The sequence below is a fragment of the Ceratotherium simum genome, chromosome 23 (assembly GCF_057802395.1).
Source record: "Ceratotherium simum simum isolate JZ-2026a chromosome 23, ASM5780239v1, whole genome shotgun sequence".
In the NCBI taxonomy this organism is placed as follows: Eukaryota; Metazoa; Chordata; class Mammalia; order Perissodactyla; family Rhinocerotidae; genus Ceratotherium; species Ceratotherium simum.
Window position 1 is genome coordinate 4,655,346 of NC_141922.1, and position 26,786 is coordinate 4,682,131.

General features: G+C 49.7%; 1 protein-coding gene across 5 annotated transcripts in view; it reads left to right on the forward strand.

Annotated features, from left to right (window-relative positions):
* TRAPPC9 (trafficking protein particle complex subunit 9) overlaps positions 1–26,786 on the forward strand; it is a 645,618-nt gene that overhangs the window by 464,096 nt on the left and 154,736 nt on the right. For all 5 annotated transcript variants that reach the window (XM_087447411.1, XM_014788024.2, XM_087447413.1 and 2 more), the window contains one exon: positions 16,944–17,096. In XM_087447411.1, coding sequence (XP_087303537.1) covers positions 16,944–17,096 — 153 coding nt within the window. The remainder of the gene's footprint in view (positions 1–16,943; positions 17,097–26,786) is intronic.

The window sequence follows — 26,786 nt, forward strand, 5'->3', positions numbered from 1 at the left end:
CTATTTTTTTGTTCCTTTCAAGTGTGTTTTCTTTTATCGTAGGGAGGGTGGTCATAACAGCTGCCTTAGAGACTTTGGTAGTTCCAGTGTTTGGATCATCTTGGGGTTGCCATCATTGGTTCTTGAGAATTGGTCACATTTTCTTGTTTTTTGCATGGCAGGTATTTTACATTGTATTTTTTGTAGACTCTGACTTGGAGTGTTATTTTTTATGTGCCTCTGGAGAACACTGATGGTTTGTTTTGGCAGGCAGCCTGTCCAGTTAGGCTCTGATCATAAATTCTGCCTCACCTCCCTTGGGTGGAAGTCAAGATCTCAGTTCCTCCAGCTCTGTTCCCCAATCCTCTGCTCTGTTGGTTTGGGTCTGTCCAGTTGTGACCTGGTAAATTGTTAACAGCCAACCCTGGGTTGTAGCATTTGCCAATTTCTGTGGTACAGATACTTCCCCTGTGGCCAATTTGAAGCTACCAGCGTGACACCACTGAATGCAGCGTTGAGAAGACATGTCAACAGTTGGCTCCCGTGAGCTGGTACGAGCCAGCCCTGGCGCACTACTGGGTCTGTCCTACCCTGTGCCACTCAGGGTTAGCCTAAATACTTGTGCATGTGGTTCAAATCTCAGTCCAGTTCTCCAAGTCTTTGCTCACTGGTTGGGGTCTATCCTGTGCACATACAACTCAGAGGTGAATCTGAAACTTACCTATGTGTGTTGAAGGGTCAATCCCAGTTCCCTTCTCTAAGCCTTTGCTGTATTGGGTTAGGGGATCCCTTTCTCTGGCTCTCTCCCCTCTGAGATCCCCCATATGCATACACATGCTCTACTACCTCCGGGGGCCCTTTTTCCTGGTTTTTCTGGCTAGAAAGATGGTGTTTCTATCGGAATTGCAGCCAATGGTGCTGCTGTTTGATGCTCTGTAAGTGGGGCACCCCAGGCCACGCCATAGAGGAAAGAGAGAGGGAAACATGGCGGCTCACCCCCACGTGGGTGGCTGGTCCATGTTTGACTTCCCTCTACATCCTCCTGCTTGGAGAGCTCAGGTGGCTGTTTTTGTACCTGTCCAGAGTTTTCCTTGTAGTCAGTAGGAGGCGGGGGCTGTGGTGGGTTTACCGTGTCATGCTAGGGTACGGAGGGCTTGGTACGACTTTAGTCTGTCTGTTCTACCCTCTGGGGCCACACAGAACAAATGTGACCCTCATTCTCATTAAAGTTGTTCAGGTTATGAAAGGCAGTTTTCAGTAATTCATTCAGCAAACACTTGTTGAACACTTAAGTCCCAGGTCTATAAAAGATGAGTATGACAGTTTCCTCACTGTGTAGAATTCATGGTCTGATGAGGGGAGGGGGTGAAATAGGCATGTAAAGAAACCTGTGTAATGGAGTGTGGTTAATGCTCTATTAAATAGTGGGCACAGACCACTAGTTAATGTTCAGTGTAGCAAGGGCGCGGTTCTCGTGGAGTGGGTGGGGGACAGGTCAGAGGAGGCTTTACAAGGCTGATCCCTGAGGAATGAGCCCAGGCCCAGCAGCATGACTGTGCGCTGCAGGTCCTGGGCAGGAGGCGGTCCCGGGGGACTGGTGCGTGTGCAGGGGGCCTGCGGGTGAGTCACACAGGTAAGGCCTGGAGGTGTGTGGGCCCAGGCAGTGGGGGCTTTGAATGCCTTCCTGAGGAGTTTATATTTTCTGTGCTCTCCGGGTTCCCTCCTGCTCTGTGTGGCTAGGTCAAGTGCCAGGGTGGATGTTGTAGATGGTGGGAAATGATGCCAGCCACCGCTGCCGTTCGAGTGTGTACTGAGTGCTCAGCACCAAGTTTTTTTTTTTTTTTCACCTCACTACTATACTCTGAGGTTGGCATCATTATCCTTATTTTTACAGCAAGAAAATGCTTCAAAAAGGCTGTATGATTTACCCAGGATGACCCAGACAAGAAGGCAGAGTTAGGATGCAAACCAGGTTTCCGTGTTTCTGCAGCCCCGAGAGCCCGTTCTAGCCCCTTGTGCTGGGCTCCAGGGTTAGGATGAGAGGAGAAGCTGCACCCTGGCTGTGGCCGCCTCCCCGGGCTAGGCACACACCTTTCAATTGTGCTCAGGGGAAATCTATTTCCTGTTCCTGTTTGCTTTCCTCATTTAATTTAGGAAATAGAAGGTTTAACTTAGAATCCGTGAAATGTGTAATTAGATATAATAGCACTTTTTTACTAATGGCAATGATTTAGTATGATTGAGACATTTTGTTAACAAAATGGGGGCATCTCACTGCCCTAAAACCAATCAGCTCTGTGCTGAGGTGCTCCCTCTGGGAAGATCCAGCTTCAGCCACATGAAAGCCTTCGAGGCATCCTACCAGGCGCTAGGAAGGTGAGGACAGATAGGTTACGTCTCTGCTCGTTGGAGGACTCTCTGTCCAGTGGGCAGAAACATGCACGCAATGCTGATCTTTTCAATATATACTTCATCAGAGCAACTACTAGAAGCACAGAGGGCTGAGAAGGAGGTAGTTAGAAGGTGAGCTCAGCCAGGTGAAGGGGGGGCTGAAACGTGGGACTAGGCGAGCAGACTGCCGAGTCAGGTGTGAACATGGCGTGGGCAGGGAAGTGGGGGACAGTAACATGTTGGTGAAGCTGGCGGCTGGAGACCCAGGCAGAGGCCAGCTCACGGAGGCTCGTGCAGTTCTGTGGCGCTTAGGCAGGGTTCAGAGAAATCCATTCCGAGGCATTTCACCCGTGTCAGGCGGCGAGCGGAGGCTGGTGTATTGCTGCTGTCTTGGTGACGGCTCTAGTGTGGTCGTATCGAGAGCCTTATCAGAACAGGTGATTGTTGAAACAGTGAGGGCCAATTTAGTTACCTCTGGAGTGAAGGCCATGGCCCCCACTTCTCACCATCCCTCCCACTGAGTTGAGGTCACCAGGACCTTTCCTGAGATTTCTGCCACGCCCTCCTCACCAGTGCCTGCCTCAGTCTGGCCTCTCCAACCCACCCTCCGTTAACACAGCACCATAGCCAGCCCAATCCTTCAAAAGGAAATTGAGACTCTACTGATGCCACTCCCCTGCTTAGACCCTTCCGTGGCTCTGTGCTGTGCTCAGGACAAAGGCCACACTCCTAACACCTTTTCAAGGCCTTGGGACCCGGCCCATGTCCCAGCTTGAGCCTCTCCTGACCCCTCCTCCTTGCTGCCTGGCGCCCGTGCAGCTCCCCGGGCACACGATGCAGGCATGTGGTCTCAGCTCCGGCCTCAGTTCAGGCTGGGCCTGGGCCACTCTCCCTCCTGTTCCCCGGCCTTGCTCAGCATCCCACTGACTTCTCCGCAGGGATCTTGGCTTACAGGCCTCCACCTGGGAGGCCTTGCTCCCTACCTCTCTGTATTCCTCACGAGACTGGGACTTTCTTAGGAGCCTCATTTTCCCCGTCAGTAAAGACAAGAATAACCATAGCTGCACTTGGGTTTTAGGGGGATTAAGTGAGAAGAAGATCGCATAGTGCTTAGCACAGTGGGCGGCTGTTTCTGTTGTGAGCCCTGAGTGGGGGCTGAAGGGCCAGAAAGAGCTCAGAACAGTGCCCGGCCCAGAGAAAGACCTCCTACACATTGGGGGTTCTTATTTTAAAAATTTAATTTCTCCCTGGCACTTAAGCCTCTTGGAAAGAACTTTGGCCTTCTAGAAGTGTATTCTAATTTTTATTTTCTAAAGGAATCTCCTTTAATTCTGTGTCTATGTTCTATAAATATATTCTGTATCTACGCTATTTGTTGATGGTTACACAAATGTTGTTTTGCACACAGATGATAATTAGGCAATTTCCAATTCGTAAATTCCTTTGAGAATTCCTTACCTTGGTAATTCCATTTTTCTAATGGCAATTTTGGTTTGGATTTGGACCACACTGCACCAGCCTCCAAACTGGTCTTGTCACCAGTCTCCTTCCTCTCCCCCGCCTTCAGCTGGCTGCCTCACTTGTCTTCCTTAAGCACAGGGACGACCGCTGGCTTTCTTCTGCTAACCCTCCTTGGCCCTCTTTGTCTAAAGAAAGCTCTAGAAACTCTAGGAAACTTAGCAGGACATTGAGGTCCTCTGGAGTCTGTACCCACTTCTTATGTGTTGTCACCCCCCAGCCCCAGCTCTGTTCTCTAGGCAATCAGGAGCCCAGGCCAGTTTTTGTACAATGTGATCCGATCCTGGGCGCAAGGTACAGAGGGCTGGGAGGGGAGAGACAGGGGCTGGGAGTTATAAGGATGTTGCCATCAGGTTACCCACATAAGAGGAGGCAGGAGGCCTGAACTAGGGCATGGGGAAGAGGGCGGGGAGGAGGGGGCGGGGGCAGGTCCCCACAGCCTGGCGAGTGCCCAGACCTGGAGGGAAAAGGGAGAGGAGGATTCACAGAGCAGTGTGTGTGTGGGTGATGGGGAGTGAGAAGGGCAGGGAGAGGAGCAGGCTGGGGGCGGCGTGCATCTGGTTTGGGGTGTATTGAGTTTGAGGTGCCAGTGGCAAGGTAGAGCTGTAATAATAGCAATGAAAGAACTAAATTTCTAAAAGATTTTCTTATTAAGAATACACTGGTTTAATTAATCCACAGGTTACCTCTTTTTAGATAGGTACTGTGCTCATTTTATAGATTACAACCCTGAGGGTCACAGTGTTCAGGACACTCTCCCAGGGTCACAGTGTAAGAGCTACAACTAGAACCTGGTCTTCTGGCGAGAGAACAGAGTCTAGCAGAGGTGACTCGCGCATTTGGGCTCTGCCCTGGGGAGTGGTTGGCATCTGCCAGGCCTCCTGTGACCCTTTCTGGACACCGCTCTGATGTGAGGAAGCTTCGCTCCACTGGACACAGGGCTACATCTGCCTCATCTGAGCACCACCTGTTTCTGTGCCCCTCAGGCCACACGCTACTCTGTGGCCTGAGCCCCAGTTCCCTCTTCAGTAGAATTCAGACATTAATAGTGATTACATTTATGGCCCTGGGTGGCTGTGAGAATTAAATGAGACAGCGGTTCTAGAGGTTCTGGCCTGTGAGCAAGTACTCGGTGAGGGGAACCACCCCCCAGGTGCACATGCAGAGTCGGACGCCCCATCCCTGACCTGAGACCCTCCCTTCACTGGTGGGCAGAGAACCCTCATCTCCAAGTTAGGTTGAAGCAGGCACATGTCCTGTGGAAGGCAGGGAGATTTGCATCCTAGCATGGATTTCTGTCCAAAAAGACTGATACAACATGCGAGTATTTTGTAGGTTCAGCTCTACTTAACGGGAACATTTTAATACAAGGGAGTTTTCATTTCCGTGGAGGGTAGTTGAAGCACTGTAGTCCTTCCGCACGTTCAGTGTATTTTCATTTACCTTTGCAATTGGCGACATCCCAGGATCTTTACACTGCGTTCTGATCGGTTCCCCGTCGGATCCATCTCTGGCTGTTCTGCCAAAGCTATTTTAGGGTTATTTAACTCTGTTGGTTCTTTTGCTTCTGATTATCTTGATGAGGGAAACTGCCGCGGTCTGTCTTAAATCCAGATGTCAAAAACACTGCCATTTATCTCTGTTGCATTCTTTTTTTAGCAACATTTAGAAAAAAACTGCCAGAGATGTTCCAGTTTTTTTCTCTTCCTCTTCCTGGGCCTGGGGTTAGACCTGCGCACTTCCTGGCTCTGCCCCACATTCACGGAGTGGGACTGGACCACGCCCTCCCCGGCCCGCTGCAGCCGCCCCCACCGCCTCCGGCGTGCGGTCCTGCATGATACACATAGAAGGTTGCATTCTCATTTTGGGATCTTGGACCTAGGCCCTGGGCTTTGGCTTCCGGCAGTGTGTCATCTGGGCTGGAGGGAGGAGCTAGAGCCTCATGTGTGGACGCTCCCACGTGCATCTGGTGGGCCTCTGGCCGCCCCCCCACTGGCCCACGCAACACGAAGAGGAAGCTGCTCCTGGCCGCCATCTACCCCCAGGCTCTGTGGAAGGATGTTTGCGTCCACGTAGACTGACCCTGGGCAGTCCCGTCACTGCCTGTGCCTCAGTTTCCTCATCTGCTTTGTGAAGAGAGTAAAACCCATTTCAAGGATGAGGTATGTGATAGACGCAAATACTCATTGAGGTTCTCTCCTCCTCGTTTATTTCCTTCTCCTCTGCCTCCTTCAGTTCCTCCTCTTTTTTGCTACCTTTTTTGCTCTCCTCTCATCTGAAGACTAGCCTTCAACATTCCTTTCAGTGTGGATGCACCTGCCCACCTGTGTAGCCATCTGCTAGGCAACCACGAGGGGGAAGACGTGCACACTCACTAACGAGGCCACGAGAGCCTCCGTTGTCTGGCCCCTGCTTACCTCTCTGGCTTTGTCCCTTCCCAGACCCCTCTGTCCAGTCGGACTGACGCCCAGGGGCCCCCGCTCGCTTTCATGCTCCATCACGTCTGGCTCTCTGCAAGTGATGATCCCCCTTCACCAGCATCCCTCTGACTCCCGGCTCCTCCCGTCCTGCCTGTCTCAGCTCAGCCAGCGCTTCTTTCCAGCTGTCCCTGAAGCTGCGCGGGCCGGATTCGTGGTTCCTTTTCTAATGTCTATAGCATCCTGAGCATCCTTGCGTCATAGCACTTATCACAACTTACCATGCACCCAACAGTCCATCTCCTTGTGGTCCATCTCTCCCATGGGATTCTGAAGCTCCTGGAGGGATGGAGCCTGCTTCTGATTCACCTTATATCTCTGCAGGCCAAGCATAGGCCTGCAACATGGTAACTGCTCTCTGAATACGTCATGCTAACCCCGGGGTGGTTTGTCCCAGGTTCCTGCTCCTCAGTCTGGGTGGCATCCCTGTTTGAACCATAATGTGACCAACATCATGTCCTGCCCTCACACATTAGCTGGCGGAGCTGCAGGTGAGGGGAGTAGGAAACGAGAGTGAAGTACCATGTCAGGCTTTGTTCCAGGGGAGCAGTCACCACTGCTCCAGTGTCCTGCCACTGTTGTGCAAGGTCCAGACTTTACCAGTGTGATGGGAGCTGCCGCCGGGCCGGGGACCCTGCTGTGGCGCCCACATCTTTAGGTACAGGCTATCCTGTAATGCGGTCACATCTTCCGCAAGGATGATGGGGGTGAAGCAGGCTCTGTGCCTGTGATGCTGTTACTCTCAGTCTCCCTCCTTGCATCCAGCAAGATACTCTAGAAGAACTTACCAGGAGCTGGAAAGAGCCTGAGAACTTGTTAATGGACGAGTATGTTGCTTAAGGATATGTGGAAGCCATAACCTGTCTGCCTCAGCAGATGCTGCTGGTCCTGGTCTGAGCGCCTTCACCCGGGCGGCTGCTGTGGTGGCGGCTTTTTCCAGCCCACCCTGAGCTGAGCCTGACCCTTTAGGAAAAGCAAGGATTCACGCAAGCTCTTGCACTCATATATGACAGAGAAACTTCAGAATAGCACATTTTCTATCATAATTCACAAAGCAGGAGAGAACCGATTATGCACCAGCTGTGTGCTGTGTCCCAGGCCCTCACGTAGGTTCATTCATGATTCCTTACGACTCTGTCAGAAAGCTCTTCCCTCCTTGCCAGGCCAGGATGGAGGCTCAGGGATGGGGTGACTTACCCAAAGGCACAGCTAGTTAGAGGCAGACCCAGGCAGAAACCAGGTCTTTCAGACTTTAAAAGAACAGCAGAAAACCGGTAAAGAATCTGATAGGTATTTTAATCTGAGTACGAACTTCCCCAGAGTCGTCAGTGAGGAGCATTGGAAAAAAATCCCAATCCGTCCTTAGAGACAGATTGATGGGGAATTGATGACATGATTTCTGATGCTTAACAGAGAAGGAAGGCCTCGCTTCGGCCAACCTCATGCTGTGCCTGGAGCTCTGTGAGGGGGGTTCTGACAAGCAGCAAGAGGGAGAGTGGAGATGAGAATCAGACGGGCAGAAGCGATGAGCAGCCACGCTGTCCAGCGTGTGGTTTCAGCACCTGCTCTGTGCTAGAACCCCGGAAGCGTGCGGAGACCCAGCTGAAGAGAACAGCCTCACCCTCCAGGCTGAGGATACAGTGGAGGCCCCATGCTTTCACATCAGTCCTGGCGACACGTTGTTTGTGGACACAGGACAATGAGTGAGAAGAATAAATAAAGCATCCAGCATTTATCCAGCATTTTATACTTCACCAAATGTTTTCGTAAATGCTATCCTGTTCTGATCTTTATTACAATAACTCTTTTTAATGGCTATAATTTTTGGTAACAGCTTTATTGAGATATGATTCACATACCATACAATTTGCCCATTTAAAGTATACAGCTCAGTGATGTTTTTAGTATATTCACAGAGTTGTGCAACCATCATCACAATCCATTTTAGAACCTTTTCTTTACCCCCAAAGGTAATAGCTGTAATTTTTGAGCACCAGTATGTGCCAGGTGGTCCAAATTAATTCTCCACAGTCCTGACCACCTCTGCGGTTTTGCAGAGGAAGAAAAGGAGGCCTGGAAACATTCAGGTAACTTGCCTCTGGCCACAGAGCTCACAGGTGACAAAGGATGGATTAGGATCCAGGTCTGGGTAGCCGCAAAGCTGTAAATAAGATATCAAGCATCCTTCGGCGGCACAATTCTCCATCCCAGTGAGGCCCCCACAGTTAGGGGACCTGCCCTGGATCACACATCTCGTCAGGAGCAGAGTCGGGCCTGAACTGCCGTCTGCTAACCTGGAGTCCTGCCCCTTTCCATGGCACGGCAGAGTCCACGGGAATTAAGCTCCAGTCCTTGGCTTCTCCTTGCCTTGGCTGGACTCGTGGCCACGTTGATCCTGCAGGCTAAGCGGTCCTGTTAAGACGGAAAAGCTGTTCCCACAGGAGGCCTAGCAGAGGGAAATCAATTAAAAGTGACCCCGGAAAGCAGGAATCCAGCCTTCACTCTGCTTCCTGCAGTTTAGGCGGGAAGGGGGTCAGGGGAGCTGGCAACCCGATGACATTAAGAGTAAATCTCATTTTATGAAGCACCATTTTCAGTGCCGAGGAGAGTACTTACAGGTCCTAGAATAAATGTTCATCTGCAGAAATGCAAGGTAAGGGATTGGGCGTCTGCAGGAACGTTGGCTGAGATAGAAGGAGATGCTGCTGACATCCTGACACTTCAGAGCTGCTTCTCTGCAACAGTGCCACGGGCTCTGGTCCCTGGAAGCATCGCTTCATTATTTTTTCTCTGATACAGAGCAAATATGTATAAATCTTATATAAGCAGTATCAGTGTTTAAAGGGATATATATTTTAGAGGCTGCATGTGCAAGCATCATTCATTCCACACACACTCTTACCAGTTGTCGTGGAGGAAGCGCTATGCTGCAGAGATGCAATAGCTGAGACTCCATCCTGCCTTTGGGGGGATGGGCACAGATGCTGTTGATTGCGGAGTGTATGTGGGGGCCAGTGACGAAGTTAGGTGCCTCGGCAGGCTTGGAAAGCAGGATGAGCAGGCAGGGAGGCTTCTCAGGGAGGCTGTGTCTGGCTGGCTCTTAAAGGGTGGCTGGTGTTAGCTTCTTGGAGGAAGGGGGGGAGGTGGTGAGGAGAGGCCCCATGAGTACAAGTCCTCTGCAGAGAAAAGGAGAACTGGCTTAGAGGTGGCTCTTTACTAACACCGGAGACTGTAGTGGATCATTTTCACTCAATTCAGCCCTCCGTAAAATGGGGGCAGTGATACAGGGTCCCCGTGACTATAAATGAGATAATGCATATACAGGAGCTTTCTCAGCGCCGAAGGGGGTCTCTTCACTGAGTGCACTCTCTTGTGGAACAGCTGGTTCCACACCAAGAGTGTACAGACCACACAGTCGCTCTTCTGAGAAGCTGTCTCAGCAGCAAGAGGCCACTGTCACCTGACAGTGACTCTAATCCTCATCCTTGGCCTTCACTGAACTCACAGAATCCAAACTGAGGATGTAGGTGGGCCCTAAACAACCTCCAGTTTACAGATGAGGAACTGGAGATTCAGACAGGCTTAACACCTCAGAAACAGACTTTTACAATTAAGAGAGACCCAGGATCTATCTGATGCTGGCATCTCCTCAACTTCTCACCAGTTTCCAGCTTGTGCATGGAGCCAACTAGAGGGAGGGAGGGACGGAGCCACAGACTGCCTGACCCCAGGCTGAGGCTTGTTTATTAGCCGCGTTGACCCCTAGGCGAGATCTCCGTCTCTGTAGCCTTGCGGGCCACTGCAGTATTCACTTCCAAGTGCCCGCCAGGTGTGTGCCTGTAGTTCAGCTGAGCAGGGACGCCTCTCTGGACCCCTCTTGTCCTCGCCTGCTGCAGGCTTCAGGCTTTCCAGGCCTGGTTAGGACTTCTCTGTCTCCCGTTTGCCATCTCTGTGGCCTTGGGCAAGTGACTATTTTCTGCAACACGTGGCTGTAATCCCTCCTGGCTGCTCTGAGGACGGAGATGATGGCAGTAAGGCATGTTGCTCGGCACCTGGGTGGCTCGTGGTGGGCGCCATTGCTCTGGTGTTTGGTGCAATCCCTGAAGATGCTTTGATTTTTAGAATACAGTGTATCTTTTCAATTAAAAATAATAATGAGGGATTTTTTTTTAATCATAAACTGATCTATGAGGCTTAAGGAGAAAATTATCTTCTTTTTGGGCGTGAGCCAGATGTCAATGTTCATACCATTTTCTTGCCTGCTTAAAGTCCCTTCTCATTCAGGATGGATGACTCTGGAAGGTTGGCTGCTTCCCTTTCACTTGGATTGTACTTCATTATAAAACAGAGAATAGGTCGGCATTCTGCATAGTCAAATAGACTCCCATATGATGCACCACGTAAATTTAGAATACCAGTCTTATAACTATCAATTATCTCCCAATGAAAGTTCAATTTAATTATATGTGGATAGTCCTTCTAAATCCGACTCCTTGATTTGTATTTAAATGTCATCATTATGACTTGCCTGGCAAGGTTATCAGCTGTTCAAAGACTGAATCATATGATGTGATATTTTAAAAACCACTGCTTTTTTATAGGCTCTTCAAAAATCACAGCACCTTTTTTAGTGCCAACTCTTGACTATTATTGTCACATTTGGCCATAAAATTAAACATGAAAATTGGCATTCAACAGTAGTATTAATTTTGTTTAACTCCGACTCATCAAAGATGAACAGAATCAGGTAGTGGTAGGACTGTCTGGGGGATGCTGGGTCGTCTGCACCCAGGATACTGGATTTTGGAATCGGAACCGCATTTGAAATCTGAACCTCAGCAATTCCACGAACAGCCTTAGGTTCTTTTCTTGACTTCTCTGCACCTTAGTCTCTTCATCTGTAACACAGGATTAATAATCCCAGCAGCAGCCACTATTTCTAGAGTGCTCTTTGTGTACTGGGCGCTGTGCCGAGCGTTTTGTATCCACCACCCAAAATCTTACAAAGTGGGGTTTGTTAGCCCCAATCTTGGGTGAAGAAACTGGACTGCACTGTTTCGCACGCTGTGAGGGACTTTGAAATGGTGAGGTGGCTCCACTCTTCCAGGAAGGAAGTGTGCTCCCGGGGTCATGTGGTGGGACGAGCCTCGTGGAGGAGCTGACGTTTGATTGCGTGTTTCATAAGATGCGAGGAAGTCCTGTCCCAGAAGACGCGTGTGGGGCCTGGGCCTCTCCTCCATCTGGGATTCAGGTCTGGTCCCTATGCCTAATCTGGAGGGACCCTCTCAAAGTGCCAAGCACGTCTGTACACATTATCACACTTGTTCATAGAGTGACCAGTGACCTAGCAGGCATTCTTCCCATTTTACAAAGAGAAGTTGGGATGTGGAGAAGTTAAGGAGCATGCGGGAGATACACCGTGACAAAGCCCTTGCTCGTGGGGCTGCAGCCTTGTCCTGGGGCTTGCTCCCTGGGTCAGCAAATGGACCCTCTACCCTCTGCCTATTCGCTGGGGAACCCGCCTCATCCTGATGTTCCTTGTGAACGTCCTCCAGTTTCTGAGAAAGCACTGGACGGGGAGCCCAGAGACTGAGTTCTCGCCCCAGGCCAGCCACTGACGGCAGATAATATGCCCTTATGCTCAGAGTAATGCCCTTACTTGATTAAAGAAAAGTAGAGACAAACAGTAAGAACAACAAAGCCATTCTGGCAAAAAGGCATTCCCCAAAAGAGCTGTTTCTGTGACGGCACTACCCCTGGTCAGAGGCCCAGTGCTGCCGCTCCTCCAGAAGCCGCCCCAAAGACACTGCCACCAACACTCATGGTGGCCGCAGAGAAGGCAGGTGCATTCGCCCTTGGTCTGCGCTCGCTCACTCTCCCTCCTTTTCTGCATTATTTCCAAAGAGGATGTTTTCCAATTTTGCTGTGATTTGCCGGAGGATCGGCCACAGTTATGAATTACTTCTGGGACACTTTCTAGTGGGGATTGCACAGATATTCTCTGATCCATGTTGCCTCACCCCCAGTAAAAGATCTCGAGGGTACAAGCTTAAGCCCAGAGCGAAGAGGGCCGTGCCCACGAAGTTATGATCAGCAGGCAGCTGCAGGAGGCTGCACGAGGCAGGGGGAGAGTATTGGAGATTTAATTCAGTGTTGAGATTTTGCTACTTCATTATTGTTATAAAAAATTGCTTGCTAATTGAGAAAATAGGTATAAAGTCATCCAGGGCACCAAGCCGATCATTACGTGTGGGCTGACTGTGGCGGCCACCATTTCCTGGCACTGAAGGAGAGTGTTTGAATCCTCTCAGCCATCCTTCTAGGTGCGGGTACCACTGACCGCATTTCAGAGAGATGCTCAAAGAAATGGAGGGCCGTGCCCAAGGTCGTGTTCAAGTCGGGGCAGAGCTGGGAGTCCAGCCCAGGTGGTCGGCTCCAAAGCCAGAGCTGCCTCCTCTTTGCCTCCTGCCGCCTCAGTGCCCACTGAGATGGAGGAGGTGCTGTCCTCCGGGGCCTCAGTTCCTTCCCCTTTGGGGGAGATTGCAGTAGATGGTCTCACCCTCCCTCCCCTCAGTGGCTCTGGATTTCTCCTTCTCCTTTCAATGCCTGGATCTCCAACACTGCCACGTCATTTCTCCATGAGCAATTCTGACGAGTGTGGGGCCTTCTCAGCCCAGATGCCTCTTCCACGGCGAACTTCAGGCAGCCAGTTTGTGATGGACTGTCTGTGCACGTCTCTCAAGCTGCTGCCATCACCAGGGAGCACTGCTGTCCTGAGTCAGGGTGGCTTCGTGATGAAAGTGACAGCCTCAAAACGTGATGGCTTCAGTCTTCATTCAAGTCCTGCCACTTCTGCAGTTGGATTCAAAGCAAGACTACCCCCCAAGGCACCCTGGCACCCCCACCCAACAACAGTATCGGCCCTTAGTACTGTTTTACGGAATGTGGCGTGTCACTGTGGGTGGAGAGTTCACGTATGAAGACTCAGCTCTAGGAAAACGGGTTACCAGTCGCACCTGCCATCCCTTCCTGGTGGTGGGAGGAGGAGGAGGGTGGCGAGGCTTTGGGGCTGTGCTCCGGGACCACGTAGATAGAGAGGTGGAGGCTGGCAGTGCTCCTCTGTGGTTTAGGGGAATAATCCTCAGCTCCTGGAGTTGCTGTCCTGGCTCCAGAATTTTAAGCTAGGTGACTTAGGTGAATTACTCAACTTCTTGGTACCTCGGTTTTATCATCTGCGGGAAAGGAGAGAGACTGCCTTTGGGACACTCGCTGGCATTGCATGTCCCAGGGCTGCTGCAGGAGGAGGGCTGTTGTAAATTTGGGAAGTGGTTGGTTGTTCATGTGGGCAGCAGGCCTGTGTACAGCAGGCTGTGCAGTCACCGGGTCTGTGTCCCATGCCGGCTCTGCAACAGCATGTGCAAAGAATAATCTTTTAGGTACTCTGCCTAAGCGAGGGAGAGCCAAGTAAAGCAAAAAACAAAACAGAGCAGCACTGAGTCTGAGCAACAGACTCCTGCTGGGGCTGCCGGGTGGCTGACGCTCACGGAGCTTCAGCACATCTGTACAAGGAAGCAAGTCACACTCATCCTTAGGCCTGTGGTAATAAATAAGATGAATGTATGTATAAATTACCTCGCCCAGGGCTTGGCATGTAGGAAGGCTTCGTTATATATCATTTTTTTCCCTCTCCTGTTTTGTGGGTGCACCTGGCTACAGTTTTGTTAAGGATGGAGGTGGGTGATGTATATGATGTTTATTCAGTCAGAATTTGTTCGAAAGAGGCCCCCAGATAATCACACAAATATAATCGCAGCGGCCACAGCATCCAGTGTGTGTGCTGACAGGAAGGATGCTGAGGGCCCGGCGGTCTCCCCGCTTCTGTGTTCAACAGGAAGAGCCGGGCGTTAGGACTGTGTCCAAACCCACTTGAGAGGTGGAAATCACTAGTTCCTTTTGCGTTATCAGATGATGAACTGAAATTGGCGTTTTTAGTGAAACTTAGGAAGTATTCTGACCTTTTGTGTGACGAGAGCACTAGTTTGCTTCAGTCTGTCTTCAAAGCGGGGCAATAGGAGGAGCCTCTGCTGGGGGCGAAATTAGAAGCACTCTTGCTGCGCGTGTAGACAACTCGCAGGGGAGAAAGATAAATGGCTAATAAGCTCTGGAAAAAATGCTCAACCTCGGGAGTAATTCAGACCTGCCAATTAAAACATCAGTGAGGTAGCATTTTGCCTCTTAACTAGCAAAGATTAAAAACTGATCATCGCCAGCATTGGCAAGGGTGCAGAGACGGGGGCACCCACCCATGCTGCTTGGGGTGCATACCAGGTCAGAACCTTTCTGAGGAAGAATGTGGTGCTCTGCCTCTGAGCCTTAAACGTTTTCACACTCTCGGATCAGTAATTCCACTTTTAGAATTGGGTCTTATTGGGCAGTTGTACATGCAGTCAAAAAATCTAAGCACAAAGGTGTTTGTTATGATTTTTTCAATAGTAATTTTTTAAAAAATGGAAAATGAGAGTATGACAAATAGGGGAATTGTTAAATTATGATACAGCCATATGATTATTTTGTAGACTAATTTTTAATGATGTGAAAACGTTGATAGTGTGTTAAGAAAATAAAACAAGTCTTAAAATTATGTGTATATTTTTGTGTATATGTATGTATAAAATGATACTTATATAATTTATACCTATACATATATAATGATTTAAACTACATTAAAATACTTAGAAAAAAGACTATAGAATTAAGATCTTAAAATAAGAGTATAAGATTCTAAAGGCTTTTTTTCTTTTTTATGCTTTTCTCTATTTTCCAACTTTTTTCAGTAAGGCTATCTACTTTTATAATCAGAAAACAGCAGTAAATGTAGTTTTTAACCATAGTTCTTGCTAGGAAATGCACTGTTTTCTGTGCCCACACAGGAACATCTCTAACTCTTGGGTGGCTGAGCCCTAGACATGCTGTAGGTTTATAGACACTCTGGTGGTTCTTTCCAAGCTGTCGTGGTATCAAGTCCTCTTCTTTGGGTTTAATCTTGTGTTTATACCACACTGACTACCACTCCCTGTTGTCTCCTCGTTGGTAAATGGAACAGCCCCAAAGGCCGGTTGGAGCATGCTGGGTTTGGCTGAATATTTTGGCCACAGCACAGTCTGGGATAATACAAAACGCCTATTTTTGTGCTTTGACTGATTGACTCTCAGTCATCTTTCAGTTGGAGCCAGAACTTCAAGGGCCTGACATGAAGAAACCCCCCTTCCTCCTCCTCTCCCTCCTCCATTCACGTGACACACCTTAACTGAGTACCTACTGTATGCCTGATTTTGTGCTAAGAGGTGTGGTTTCAAATAGCAGCGAGACGCAGCCCCTGCCGTGTGGCCGTTGTGATTGCAAGTGGAAGTGGGCTGAGAGCGCCTGGACTCCTGTGCTGTGTGCTGCCTGCAGACCAGGTGCTGCAGGACCTGGGACACAGCCGCACGTGGACACAGGTGTGAGGGCGGGCGGCAGTGAGGGGAAGAGGTAAACATTGGCCAGGGGACCAGGGAAGGCTCTTAATTCCCTCTTTCATTTCTTCGGTGAATTGTCTATCCAGTTACTGCAGCAGGCCAGGCATTCTCCCAGGCCTGGGAGACTATGGTGAGCAAGACCAAGAGGATCTCTACCCTCAGGGAGCTAAATTCCGGTAGGACTGATAGACAATTAAGTCCAAAAATAAATATTTACAGCTCATGATAAATGCTGTCACAGAAATAAATTGAATGCTGCCATGGAGAATAAGGCGAGGGGAGTGAGAGGGAATGCTGCTGTAGATGACGTGGCCTGCGAAAACCTTTCTTTATCTCAAACCTAAAGAATGAAGGACTCCAGCTGTGCCAAGGGTCAGGCGAGGAATACTCCCGAGTAGGGAGCAGTGAGCACAAAGGCTAAGGCAGGAATAGCCTGGCGTGTTCTAGAAACTGCCAGAAGGCTGAGAGGGCTGGACACAGCCAGCAGTGCGAGGAGGCTTTGTAAACGACGTGGTACTTGAGCATAAACCTGGAGGGAGGATGAGCAGTAGCTCAAAAGACAAGTGGGGTCCTTGTAGTGCAGGGGGCTGGCAGTGGGCAGAGGGGATTCTGTGCAGCTGGTGGGGCGGGGCGTGTGTGAGCAAGTCTGTCTGGCTGAGGATGAGATGACAGGCAGGCCTCAGATGATGAGGCTGGAGTTCCCAGTGTGCTTTTGAGGTCCCTAGGTTTAAATAAGTGCCAGTACTCCCTGATTTTCCATATTGGGTCCTGAATGCCTTGCTCTGTTCCAGAATTTAAATTTCCTTGTGGGGTACACGAGTCTTCTCCTAGGTTGGAATCTCTGACTGTGTCATCAGTTCTAAACTGGGTGTTGAACCAGCTCTGAAGCCAGTGCTACCCTAGGAGTCTATTATTTCATTTTCTTGGAATGAATCCGTTATGAATTACTAATGATAATGATTCATTATACTGTCTCACGCTGGCATGTGCTGATTCTCCAACAGCCAGCAGAAGAAATTGCCCTACTGATTAATTCTCTGCTGTGTTTCCCCCCTTCTCTTAGAATGGCGATTCAAGTGGACAAGTTCAACTTCGAGAATTTCCCAGAATCCCCTGGGGAGAAGGGACAATTTGCAAATCCAAAGCAGCTGGAAGAAGAGAGGCAGGAAGCTCGAGGCCTGGAGATCAACAGCAAGCTGGACATCCGCTGGAGAGTCATATCCTTTTCATGGTGGCCGCCGTGGAACTTCGTGCACCCTGCTCAGGGTTTGTGTTCATGGAGAAGGACCCAAGGGGGGTTAGCTATTGAATTTTAGCTACAGATAGCTCAGAAATGCCATGGCAAGGAGATAGGGACCAGAGTTGGCATTTTCTTAACCTCTCATGTCTTCCAAGGCCCCTTCATGAAGTACTGATTCAGGGTGAGGAGAGGCCTCCTCGGGGCCTCTTGGGTCGCATATTTCTTGCCAATGTGGGTGTTCCTGTTAGTGACAGGTTCTAACAGCCACCTATCGATGCTGGGCTTTTCACAGACTGACTGCTGAACACAGGATGCAATTGTCTGGGAAGCTGAAATCAGATTGCACACCTTACCAAGGCATGGAGATGCTGTTTTGAAAAGAGTGAGAGGGTTTTCAGAAGGACTTGGCTATAAAAGAGTGTTTCGTAACTAACTGGCCCTGCTCTGAACTTCACATCAGTGCCTGGCAGGTGGTGGGCACTCAGCTGGATGAGTGAACACCCTGGAGAAACCCCAGGTTCACTTGGTTGTTTCTGTGTTTGCTCAGCAACCTTTACAGAGCGCCTACTTTGGGTCAGGTATTTAGTGGGGCACGTGAGAGGCTGAGATGCAAAGACCAGGCCTCGGTGTGGTTGCAGAGTCTCATAGGATGTGGATGTGGCAGCTGAGAATTAAATATACTGCCGGGAAGTAGGAACAGAGCATTGTGCCAAGTGCTGTGAGGTTCAGGGAAGAAGCTACTGAGTGCAGGGTGATCAGGGAAGCCTTCACAGAAGGGATGAGTAGAAGTTTATCAAGGGGACAAGGGTGGGAAGTGCCCCAAAGGTCTCAAGATATGAGTGTGGCTCACTCAGAGAATGTCTCCCAGCAAGAGGCAACTCTGATGTGAATGTCTGTTAATTTTTCACATCAATTCTGTGGATATGGGATGGTGAAAGCGTGTTGTATGGTCTCACATCATTCCACACCGTCTCCCTGGATTCTGGAAAGATCCTCAGTCTGCAGGTGGCACAGGTTCCAGGAGCTTAGGCAAGTTCCTTCATGCAAGCTGAAGTGGATTTGGGCCTGGTGGACCCCTGTCTCCAAGGAGCTTGTGACAAAATAAGCACTTTAGAGGTAGATAGAAGGCTCTGTGAACCAGACACTAAAACTAGAGTGCTTGGGACTCACAGAGTGACCGGTGCAACAGTTGTGGAGTTAGGGCGTTTCTCTTTTGTAGAGAGAAGTAAAAAGGTGGGGACAACTGAGTCGTCCTTCTCTTGGTACCCCGCAGAGCTCAGCATAGAGTCAGAGTCCAGTCACTTTCTTCTGGGTGAGTGAGCAAAGGGACGTAGCATGGAAGGAAGTGGCATTCACACTGCAAAGCAGGCCTGCTGCAGCTGGCACCTCGTTTAATTCTTCACCTCCCTGATCCGCACTCTTGTTCTCCTGAGGAAATGGAATCTCAGCGAGGTGAACGGACTCACCTGTCAGTCCAGCCAGGAAGTGGTGGAGCCAGGGACCAGCCCAGGTCAACACAGGGCTCACCCCCAGCCCTAGGCCTCAAGGGAGAGCGTTATGGACGCACTCATGTCCTGGCAGGCTGGATGAAGGAAGGCCATTAGCTCTCACATCCTGGCATCTATGGTCGTGATGCTGGAGCCAGGGAGGATGTGGGTCTTTCTGACGGCACTTGTGTGGGAGAGGCTCTGTAACTTCCTGATGTGGAAGTCCCTGAGTGAGGCAGGAGACACCCTGAGCCTGGGTCTCAGAGCTTGAGCTTCACGCAGGGAGCTAGGCAGAGCTGTGCAGAGCCGGCAGGCCTGGCTGTGTCTGATTCAGCCTCAGCTCAATGTCAACCAGCACCTAGTGGAGGAAGGGGCGCTGTGCTTGGGGGACCCAGTAGGAAGGGATTCATTCCCCTGAGTGGTCTCATTCTGGGTGCAGATAAAAGCAGGAAGCCTGGGAATGGGGTGCCTCCACCTCCTCATGTTCCACAGAGACTGGGCCTCACTTGGTGCCAGAGCACATGGCAGCACTTGCTAATGTCACACCTACCACTTCCCGGGTGCTGCTTCTGGGCTGGCCCGAGGCATCCAGGGCCCAGTCTCAACAACTCCCAGGATGGCTTTGTCACCGTGTCTCACAGATGAAAACAGCCTCTCAAGTTCACACGTAGAAAGTGGAGGAGCCGGCACCCGAACCCTGTTAGCCTTCCTCCAAGCCAGTGGTCCTTGGCAAGCCTGTGCTGCCTTCTACTGGGATTGTCTTGACCATCAAAATGGTCAAAAAAGTACTGAAAATGTCTTCAGGTTTCTCTCCTTTTACGCTTGACTCCATTAAGAGGTTGACTTCCCTATTTTCTGTATTTGCTTAATAATTCATGTAGCAAATATTTATTGAATGCCTACCATGTACCAGGCACATCTGTCTCCTGGATTACTGATTGGAAGTTTATGAGAGACTGTCCCTATAAGCAAATTCTATTAAAGAGAGTTAATATTACAGACTCTCTCTCTCTCTCTCATCTGGTAATGACATCTGGCACGGGTTGAATAACAGACTTTTGCTATTGTAAACCTGAATTCAAGCAGATGGAAAGACCAAAGATTGAATTGGCTAATAACTTCATTGTGCATTTTAATAATATTTTCTCAATATTTAGACTTTATAAAAAATGTGAGCCTAATTTGACACCATCCATAGTAATAAAAATGGCCCATATGTAGCACATAAGGCTGGGTAGACATGTTTCGAAGGCAACTGTGTCTCTTGCAATAGATGTGTGCACACCTGTCTACGTAACATCTGCAACAACCAGTGAAGCAGCCAGGGGACACCAGGAACTGCAGCCCTTGCTACCTGGTTAACATAATGATCTATACATTTTGTTGCTCCTGTGTGCTGGGCCCTGGAGATGCCCCAGTCTAAGGGGAGGGGCACACACAGAGATGGGCACTCAGAGTGCAGCATGGGAGGACTGAGACAAGAGCTTTCCCATGGTGACTGCTGGCTGGGGTAGAGAGTGTTCTAAGCTCGTTCCAGAGCCTGGAAGGCAGCAGAGACCTAAGTCGTTCCCTGTGACTGATAATGCAGCATGCAGACCGGAGAGGGCAGCAGGATCCAGGGGGCCTCTTGTGTCATGCTGAGGAGTTGGGTCTGCCTGCCCCCTCCATTCCCCGCCTCAGTGACCGCCTCCTTCTGTCCACCCCGCAGCCTGTGAGTGTTCACCTCCAGGGGTCTTCTGTCAGAGCCTGGCCCTGAGCAGTCTTTGGGGGGTTGTTCCACGCTCTGAATGAACCCCAGCTTGTGCTGCCCAGCCCACCCACTGCTTTCAGGTCCCTTCTCTCAGCTGACCTCACCCTGCTGTGTGAAAGAGTTGCGGCAGGCTTTCTTACAAGGAGCCTGGGGCTAGAGAATGACGATGGTGACATTTCAGATGGCGTCCCTGGTGGCTGTGTGGAGGAGGTGGCTGAGGGCTGTCGGCCATCGGGTGGTGAGCACCAGGCACCTGATGGTGTTTTCAACTCCAAAGCTCACTAAATCTGAGGTTGAATTTACACCCAGGCCCTGGGCCTAACTAAATGAGCTAATGTTTTAGATACTGCTTTTTTTCTTTAAATTAAGGAATCTATCTCTTTTCTGAAACCCTATTTATCATTTTTATTATCATCACGACTATGAAAAACCACTTCTTGCACGGCTCCTGTGCTGGTCACTCAGTGTGTCGTCCCACCGCATCACATTTCCCATGAGAGGCTGGGAAGGAGCGCAGGCCAACAGGGGCCCAGGTGCGGCGGGTGGGTGTCCCTCCCACCAGTCCCCTCTCTGCGCCACCTTGGACCCCGCCTCGCCCTCTCTGCTTCCCTTTTCTCCTCATTACGTGGAGGTAGTGAACGGCAGGGTGCACAGCACCGCCAGCCCCATTCGGGTGGCGCCTGCAGGGACCAGCACCCTTTCTGCTGTCACGCTGTTACCCACGCCACGTCTCTGAGACCTTGTGCAACTACAGGATCCTTCTTTGACCCCTGGACTCCTCATGCTCAGCTGTTAGGAAGCCCTTTCTCCTCCACTCCCATCCCGTTTTCCACCCTTAGCCTGGTGACTTGTAAAGGGACTTTCCACCCAAGCTCTCCCCTTCTCAGGAGGCACTCTCTTGTGTGCAGCATCTGTGCTGTTCTAGGGGGCGGGTGGGGGATCCACCTGGCACAGGCAGCATCTGGTCCCAGAGAGCCAGGCTCATGTGACGTAGTCGATGCTCTTTGGATAAACACACCCTGACTTTCTGCTCTTCTACACGGTCCCCTTTTAACCTTCTCACCTCCAGCTACCACTATTGGACCATTTATACTGAACTTAGATTGGACCATTTATACTGAACTTAGAAACCTTAATATAGCCAACTCTCTGTAAACTCTATTAATAGCAGATAAAAGCCTTTTGCACATGATCCAGAAATTGTCTGCATTCGACTTTGGGACCAAAGATGCCATGTTGTGGGCTGGAACCCCGGGTCAGAAGGCCTGGCTCTGCTGCTTCCGGCGTCCCTGTGGGGAGGGCCCACGTCCTCATCTGTTCAGCCAAGGAGAGGAAACCTGCTCTGGGTTGCTGATAAAATTAGCAAGTTCTAGTAATTGTATCTGCCCTTTTGATCACCTGCCAGGTGCCAGGCAGCATATTAGCATTTTTCTTATGTGAAACAGGTAGTACCTACCCCTTTTAAAAACTAAATAAGTAAAATTTGGAAGTTAACTCCCCTGAGATCATGCAGCTAGCTGGATAGCCAGGACCCCAAAACTCGTGTTATTTTCCTGTTGACTCCTTAAAGTGACGTCACATCTGGAAGGTGCAGTCATAGCTCCCGACCCTAGGAGCTGTCAGCTATGAGCACCGAGCCCCTTTCTTGCCCAGAGACCTCATGCTGTCCTGTGACCCAGCCTCGGGTGAGGCTTCTCCCGTACAGAGGACAGTGGGCCAGACCTCGCCCAGGGCCGCCCACCAGCGTCCTCACTTCACCTCCTGTGGGACCTTCCTAAAAGGGTCCAGGATTACAGTTCCGAAAATCCCTCAAAGTAGCTGGCGTGGGGACTGTTGGAAGTTGACCGTATCTGTTTTCACTTTCCATTTGTAATTCAGAAGAGGAGAAACAAGCGTCAGTGTTCGACCAAGTCTCATTCGTCCTTTGCAATCGACCTCACACGTCCATTCTTCTAAGGAGCCCTGTCTGTCACTGACCTCTCCACGCGGCCCAGCTGGGACTGCCCCTTCCCTTGGGCTCCTGCAACACTCACTGCTTAACTCTTGTTTGTTATGGTACCTACAAAGTACAGGAAAGTTTATTTTTCTGAAGACTGCCTCCCTTGCCAGGCTGTGCTGTTCTTGAGGTCAGGTCGAGTCCCATTCACTTGGTGGCTATTTATTGATGACCTACTTTGTGCTGAGGGTTGTGCTAAGCACCAGGTACACTGCAATGAGCAAAATCAGATGTGGACCCTGCCCCAGTAGAGCATGCTCTCTTTTCCTGCTGCATGCAATCCCGAGCACGTAGTATTAAAACCATTGGTGAACCGATAGTTTCCATTTCGTTGGTGCAGCAAGCTCGTTCGTTACCAGCTTAGTTGCACTATGCTGAGCGCTGTGATGAATATACGAAAGGAGTTGGCAACTAGCAAGATTAGTCTTAATTGAAGCCTGGCTCCTTTTCCAGAGGGCAGCCCTGCACAGATGATCTGTGGTGGAAATAGATGAGGGATAAGCAAGGAGCAAGCTTGGCATCATCTCACCTCATTTTCCTCGCTTTTGTTGCAAGTCTCCCTTCGAAGAGCATTGCAGGGGTTGGTGAGATCCTTGCTGACATATCAGAATCCATCCCCGATAGGTTTCACTACAAGAGCTGGGTGCACAGTTCAGCTGATCCCCACAAAGCCAATGACCTGGACCATCTGGGCAGCATCTTTGCCAGGTGGTCTGATAAGCACGCATCTCCCTGTTCTGTCTGGAGACCATTTGTAACCATCTGGCTGCTTTAAGGGCCAGGCAGAGGCTCAAGGAGCCCAACTGCAAGCCAGGCTTTAGAAGCCTTAAAATTGATGTCCCGGAGTAGGAGACGGAATATCTGTGCAGGATGCAAAGGTCAAATAAACATAAATAATTGGAAAGTAGAAGGATGTGGAGCAGTGGGCTGTTCTCTGGGAGCATCGGGTCTTGCATCCCAGAGGAGCTGCCTTCCCAGGGGCTGGCCCGAGGACGGTGCATGTCCCAGGCTATGCGTTGCTGAGTGGTGTCTGTGTTTGGCCTCACAGATACCAGTCACCTTCTATAAAGCCCAGAAGCTCAATGGTGGGTGTGACATTTGTTTTTACTGGGGGTTTCACAAGCCTAACCCTACAAGACTACAGGCACAATGCCCTTGGTTTGGTTGATTGTGACCAGGAACACAGCCACGCCTGGCTTCTCAGTTTCCAAGACTGCTTTCTTTCCAATAGGGAGAATTTGCTCTCAACCAACCTCTCCTCCCTTTTAAGACAGAGACAGATTAAACTGTTGGTAGTGGATTGCGTAAGATCGCCCTTTGACCTCTCTAATTGGCTTCTAGCTTATTCTCAAAGATGCTTCTTGATGGAGCTCTGTCTTCTCAACCCTGGAAAAAAATTAAATCTTTAAACAAGACTCCTTTAAAACATAGTACACGATGTTTTCCTAATAGTGATGTTAAGAGAAATAGTTTTATCTAAATGAATTTTAATACAAAGGGCTCCTGTCATCAGTACAGCTGATTCCTTGATCATCTTAAGTAAATGCAGGGTTGCAGCTTATATCTGCCTTTAGGGAATTGAGCTTTCATAGCTGTTGGTAATCAGAGGCCTTTCATCTTTCATAGTGAGGACGCCTTGCCAGCCAAAGAGAATGTTGTGCCTGACCAGAGATGCTGTGAAGTTGCTCTGGCTGTTTTGCCTTCAGTGGGCAGAAGGAATAGGGTGGGAGGAATACTGATTTGATTGCTGTCTCCCCCAAATTCAAATATGGTAGCTATGCACACCTTAAAATTACTTTGAAAGGAATCAGAGTTTGGCACACAGCATAGATTTCAGATTTGGCTGGCTCATGAGAGTGGGGAAGGACTTTCCCCAGCATGCAAAGCTCTGGTTCAAAGCTGTGTGTTTGTGGTGTGTGTGTGTTTGTTTGCATGTTGGTGTGTGCGTGTATATGTGTATGGTGTGTGCGTGTACCTGTGCACGAATAGACGTGCATTGTGTTCCTGTGATTGGGTGCAGGTCGAGCTGGTAAACATTCTGTGTACTTTTGGTGCAACAATTATTGTGAGCATATCTTAGATAATAGAATCATGAAGTTACAAAGCTTAAGTTACAGCTAACACCCCTATGGCACTTACTAGATGCCAGGCACTGTTTTGAGCAATTTACATAGATTTACTCACTTAATTTTCACAAAACCCCTATGAAGTAGTTTTATCCACATTCCACACATGAGAAAGCTGAGGCCCAGTGAGGTTAACTAACTTGTTCCAGGTCACCCAGCTAGTAAGTGGCAGAGCTGGGATTCTCACCCAGCTGACTGGCTTCAGAGTCTGTGCTCTTAGTTGCATGCTGGGAACAGCGAAAGAGCATCTGGTTTCTGCTTAGACCCCTTTTCCAGATGGAGCCTAAAGAGGTCGCAACAGTCCTTGGGCACACCGCTTATTGGTACCACCTCCCCCTGCAGTTCTCTCTCTATTACACTACTTTCCATCCTGGAACTCCAGAGTGGTCTCAGCCCACCGAGACTTGTAGCGATGAACACTAGCAGACTCTCCCTTGGCATCTCATTGTGCCGCGTGGCATTTTCTGTCCAGTGGGTCTCTGATACAAGGAGCTGAGCCGAAATGCTGGTGCCCCCACTGAGATGAGAACAACCCAGCATCAGCATTCTCAAAGTTCACGATGCAAATTGGAAAACAAAGTCATGGGAAAGAGGCTCATTAATCACTTAAAGCAGTCTTTCCATTAGTGTAATTTCTATTTATGACAATTTGCTAATTTATTTGAGCTGAAGTGGGGCTGGGCTGAGTCCCTGCATCTGCGGTTATTCCCGCCAGAGCTGGCACGGTGGGCTCAGACAGCCCATCTTCCTGGGAGGATGCCCCAGGTGCAGCCCCGCCCCCCCAGAGAGCACCCACTGCGGGATGCTTACCTGGAAGCCAGTGTGGAAACGTCTGCATCAGCTGCTCTCTTGTGACAGCTTCCCAGCTTTCGCCCAGGAGACTGTCTGTAAGAAGCAGGCGTCGGAGCACGGCGCCTCTTTCTCCTGCGAGAGGTGAGGCTGATAGCACTCAGGCCTGCAGGGTCAGAAGAGAGCCTGGCCTCCCACTGGGCTGCACGTTCCCCAAGGGAAGAGTTGATTGAGCATCATTTCTTCTAAAGTATCAGACCCGGTCATGGTAAACTTCAGTCACGTAAACACAGACAGGATCTCAAAAGCTGCTCAATAGTTTCAAATGGTCCTCTGATTTGTGGTGCATTACCAAATACTTCACTGGTAATAGCTTAGTGGAAAATGAGAGGGAAGGTGTTTTATTAACTTTCTGCATTTTCCTTGCATATGGTGTGTTTTTCAAAGATTTGGAAGTGGACACTTATGGTTCCCAAGACATGTAGAGGATTAACTGAGACAGCGTGCATGAAAACGTTTGTAAACAAAAAGGCTCTGCACAAATATTGATTAATTAAATTTAAGTAATGATGGATGACTACTAATAATAAGGTATAATCCTTGCACAGTAAACTGGGCTTCGTAAAAGTAGGAAGGAGCCTATTTTGGTTGGTCTTTTCATCCTCTACACCTACCATAGCATACATAGTAGGTATTAATAAATGCTCTTGTGTGAATCAAGGCCTGCACACTGGATAGGGGAGGTAAATGCATGTGGCAAGTTCAGGATAGATGTGCTACCAGGTGTAGAGGTCACAGCCAGAGAGGAAGGAAGGGTTGGCTTCTGGAGTGGGGGTGGATCAGAGAGGACACCCCAGATAAGGTGAAGTTTAAGCTCCAGAGATGGGTGGGTGGTCACCAGAAAGACAAGGCTGAAGAGGGCTCCAGGCAGGGGGAGGGCAGGAGGAAAGGCACCAAGGCAGGAAACAGCACTGTCTGTTGTAACAAGAACCAGTAGTCCAGTATGGCTGATACACATTTGCAGGTGCAAGATCTGGAGGGAAGAGGTTGACGGGAAAATGAATCATGGGGGAGCTTGTGTACTGTGCTAGGGAGCTGGGATTTTATTGCAAGAGCGCTGAAGGATTTCGAGCAAGGGTGAAATGTGGTCAGGCTCATTTCAGGAAGATGGCTCTGGTAGAATAACGAGTTGCAGCCCTTCTCTCCACCCTGCTCCTCATTTGGCGTGGTGGGTTCATGACATATTTGGTTCTGTGTGATGAGATTGTGCCACCTGCTTTTGGAAATTAGGCACAAGAGTCTGTAAAGACCTATGGGGCAGACCAGGTGTGTCTCTCCAGTCATCTTGCACCTCAGCTCTTGGCGAGACCTTTAAAGGATGTTGAGTTGAAATAGAGGAGCACTGCTAGGAGTGGGGTTCCCACTGGGCTATGGGTTGCCTGGCACCCCTTTTTGCTCTAAAAGATTACCGTGGAAAACCAGAGCAATGGCTCTTCTCTGAGCCTTGTTTGTAGAGAA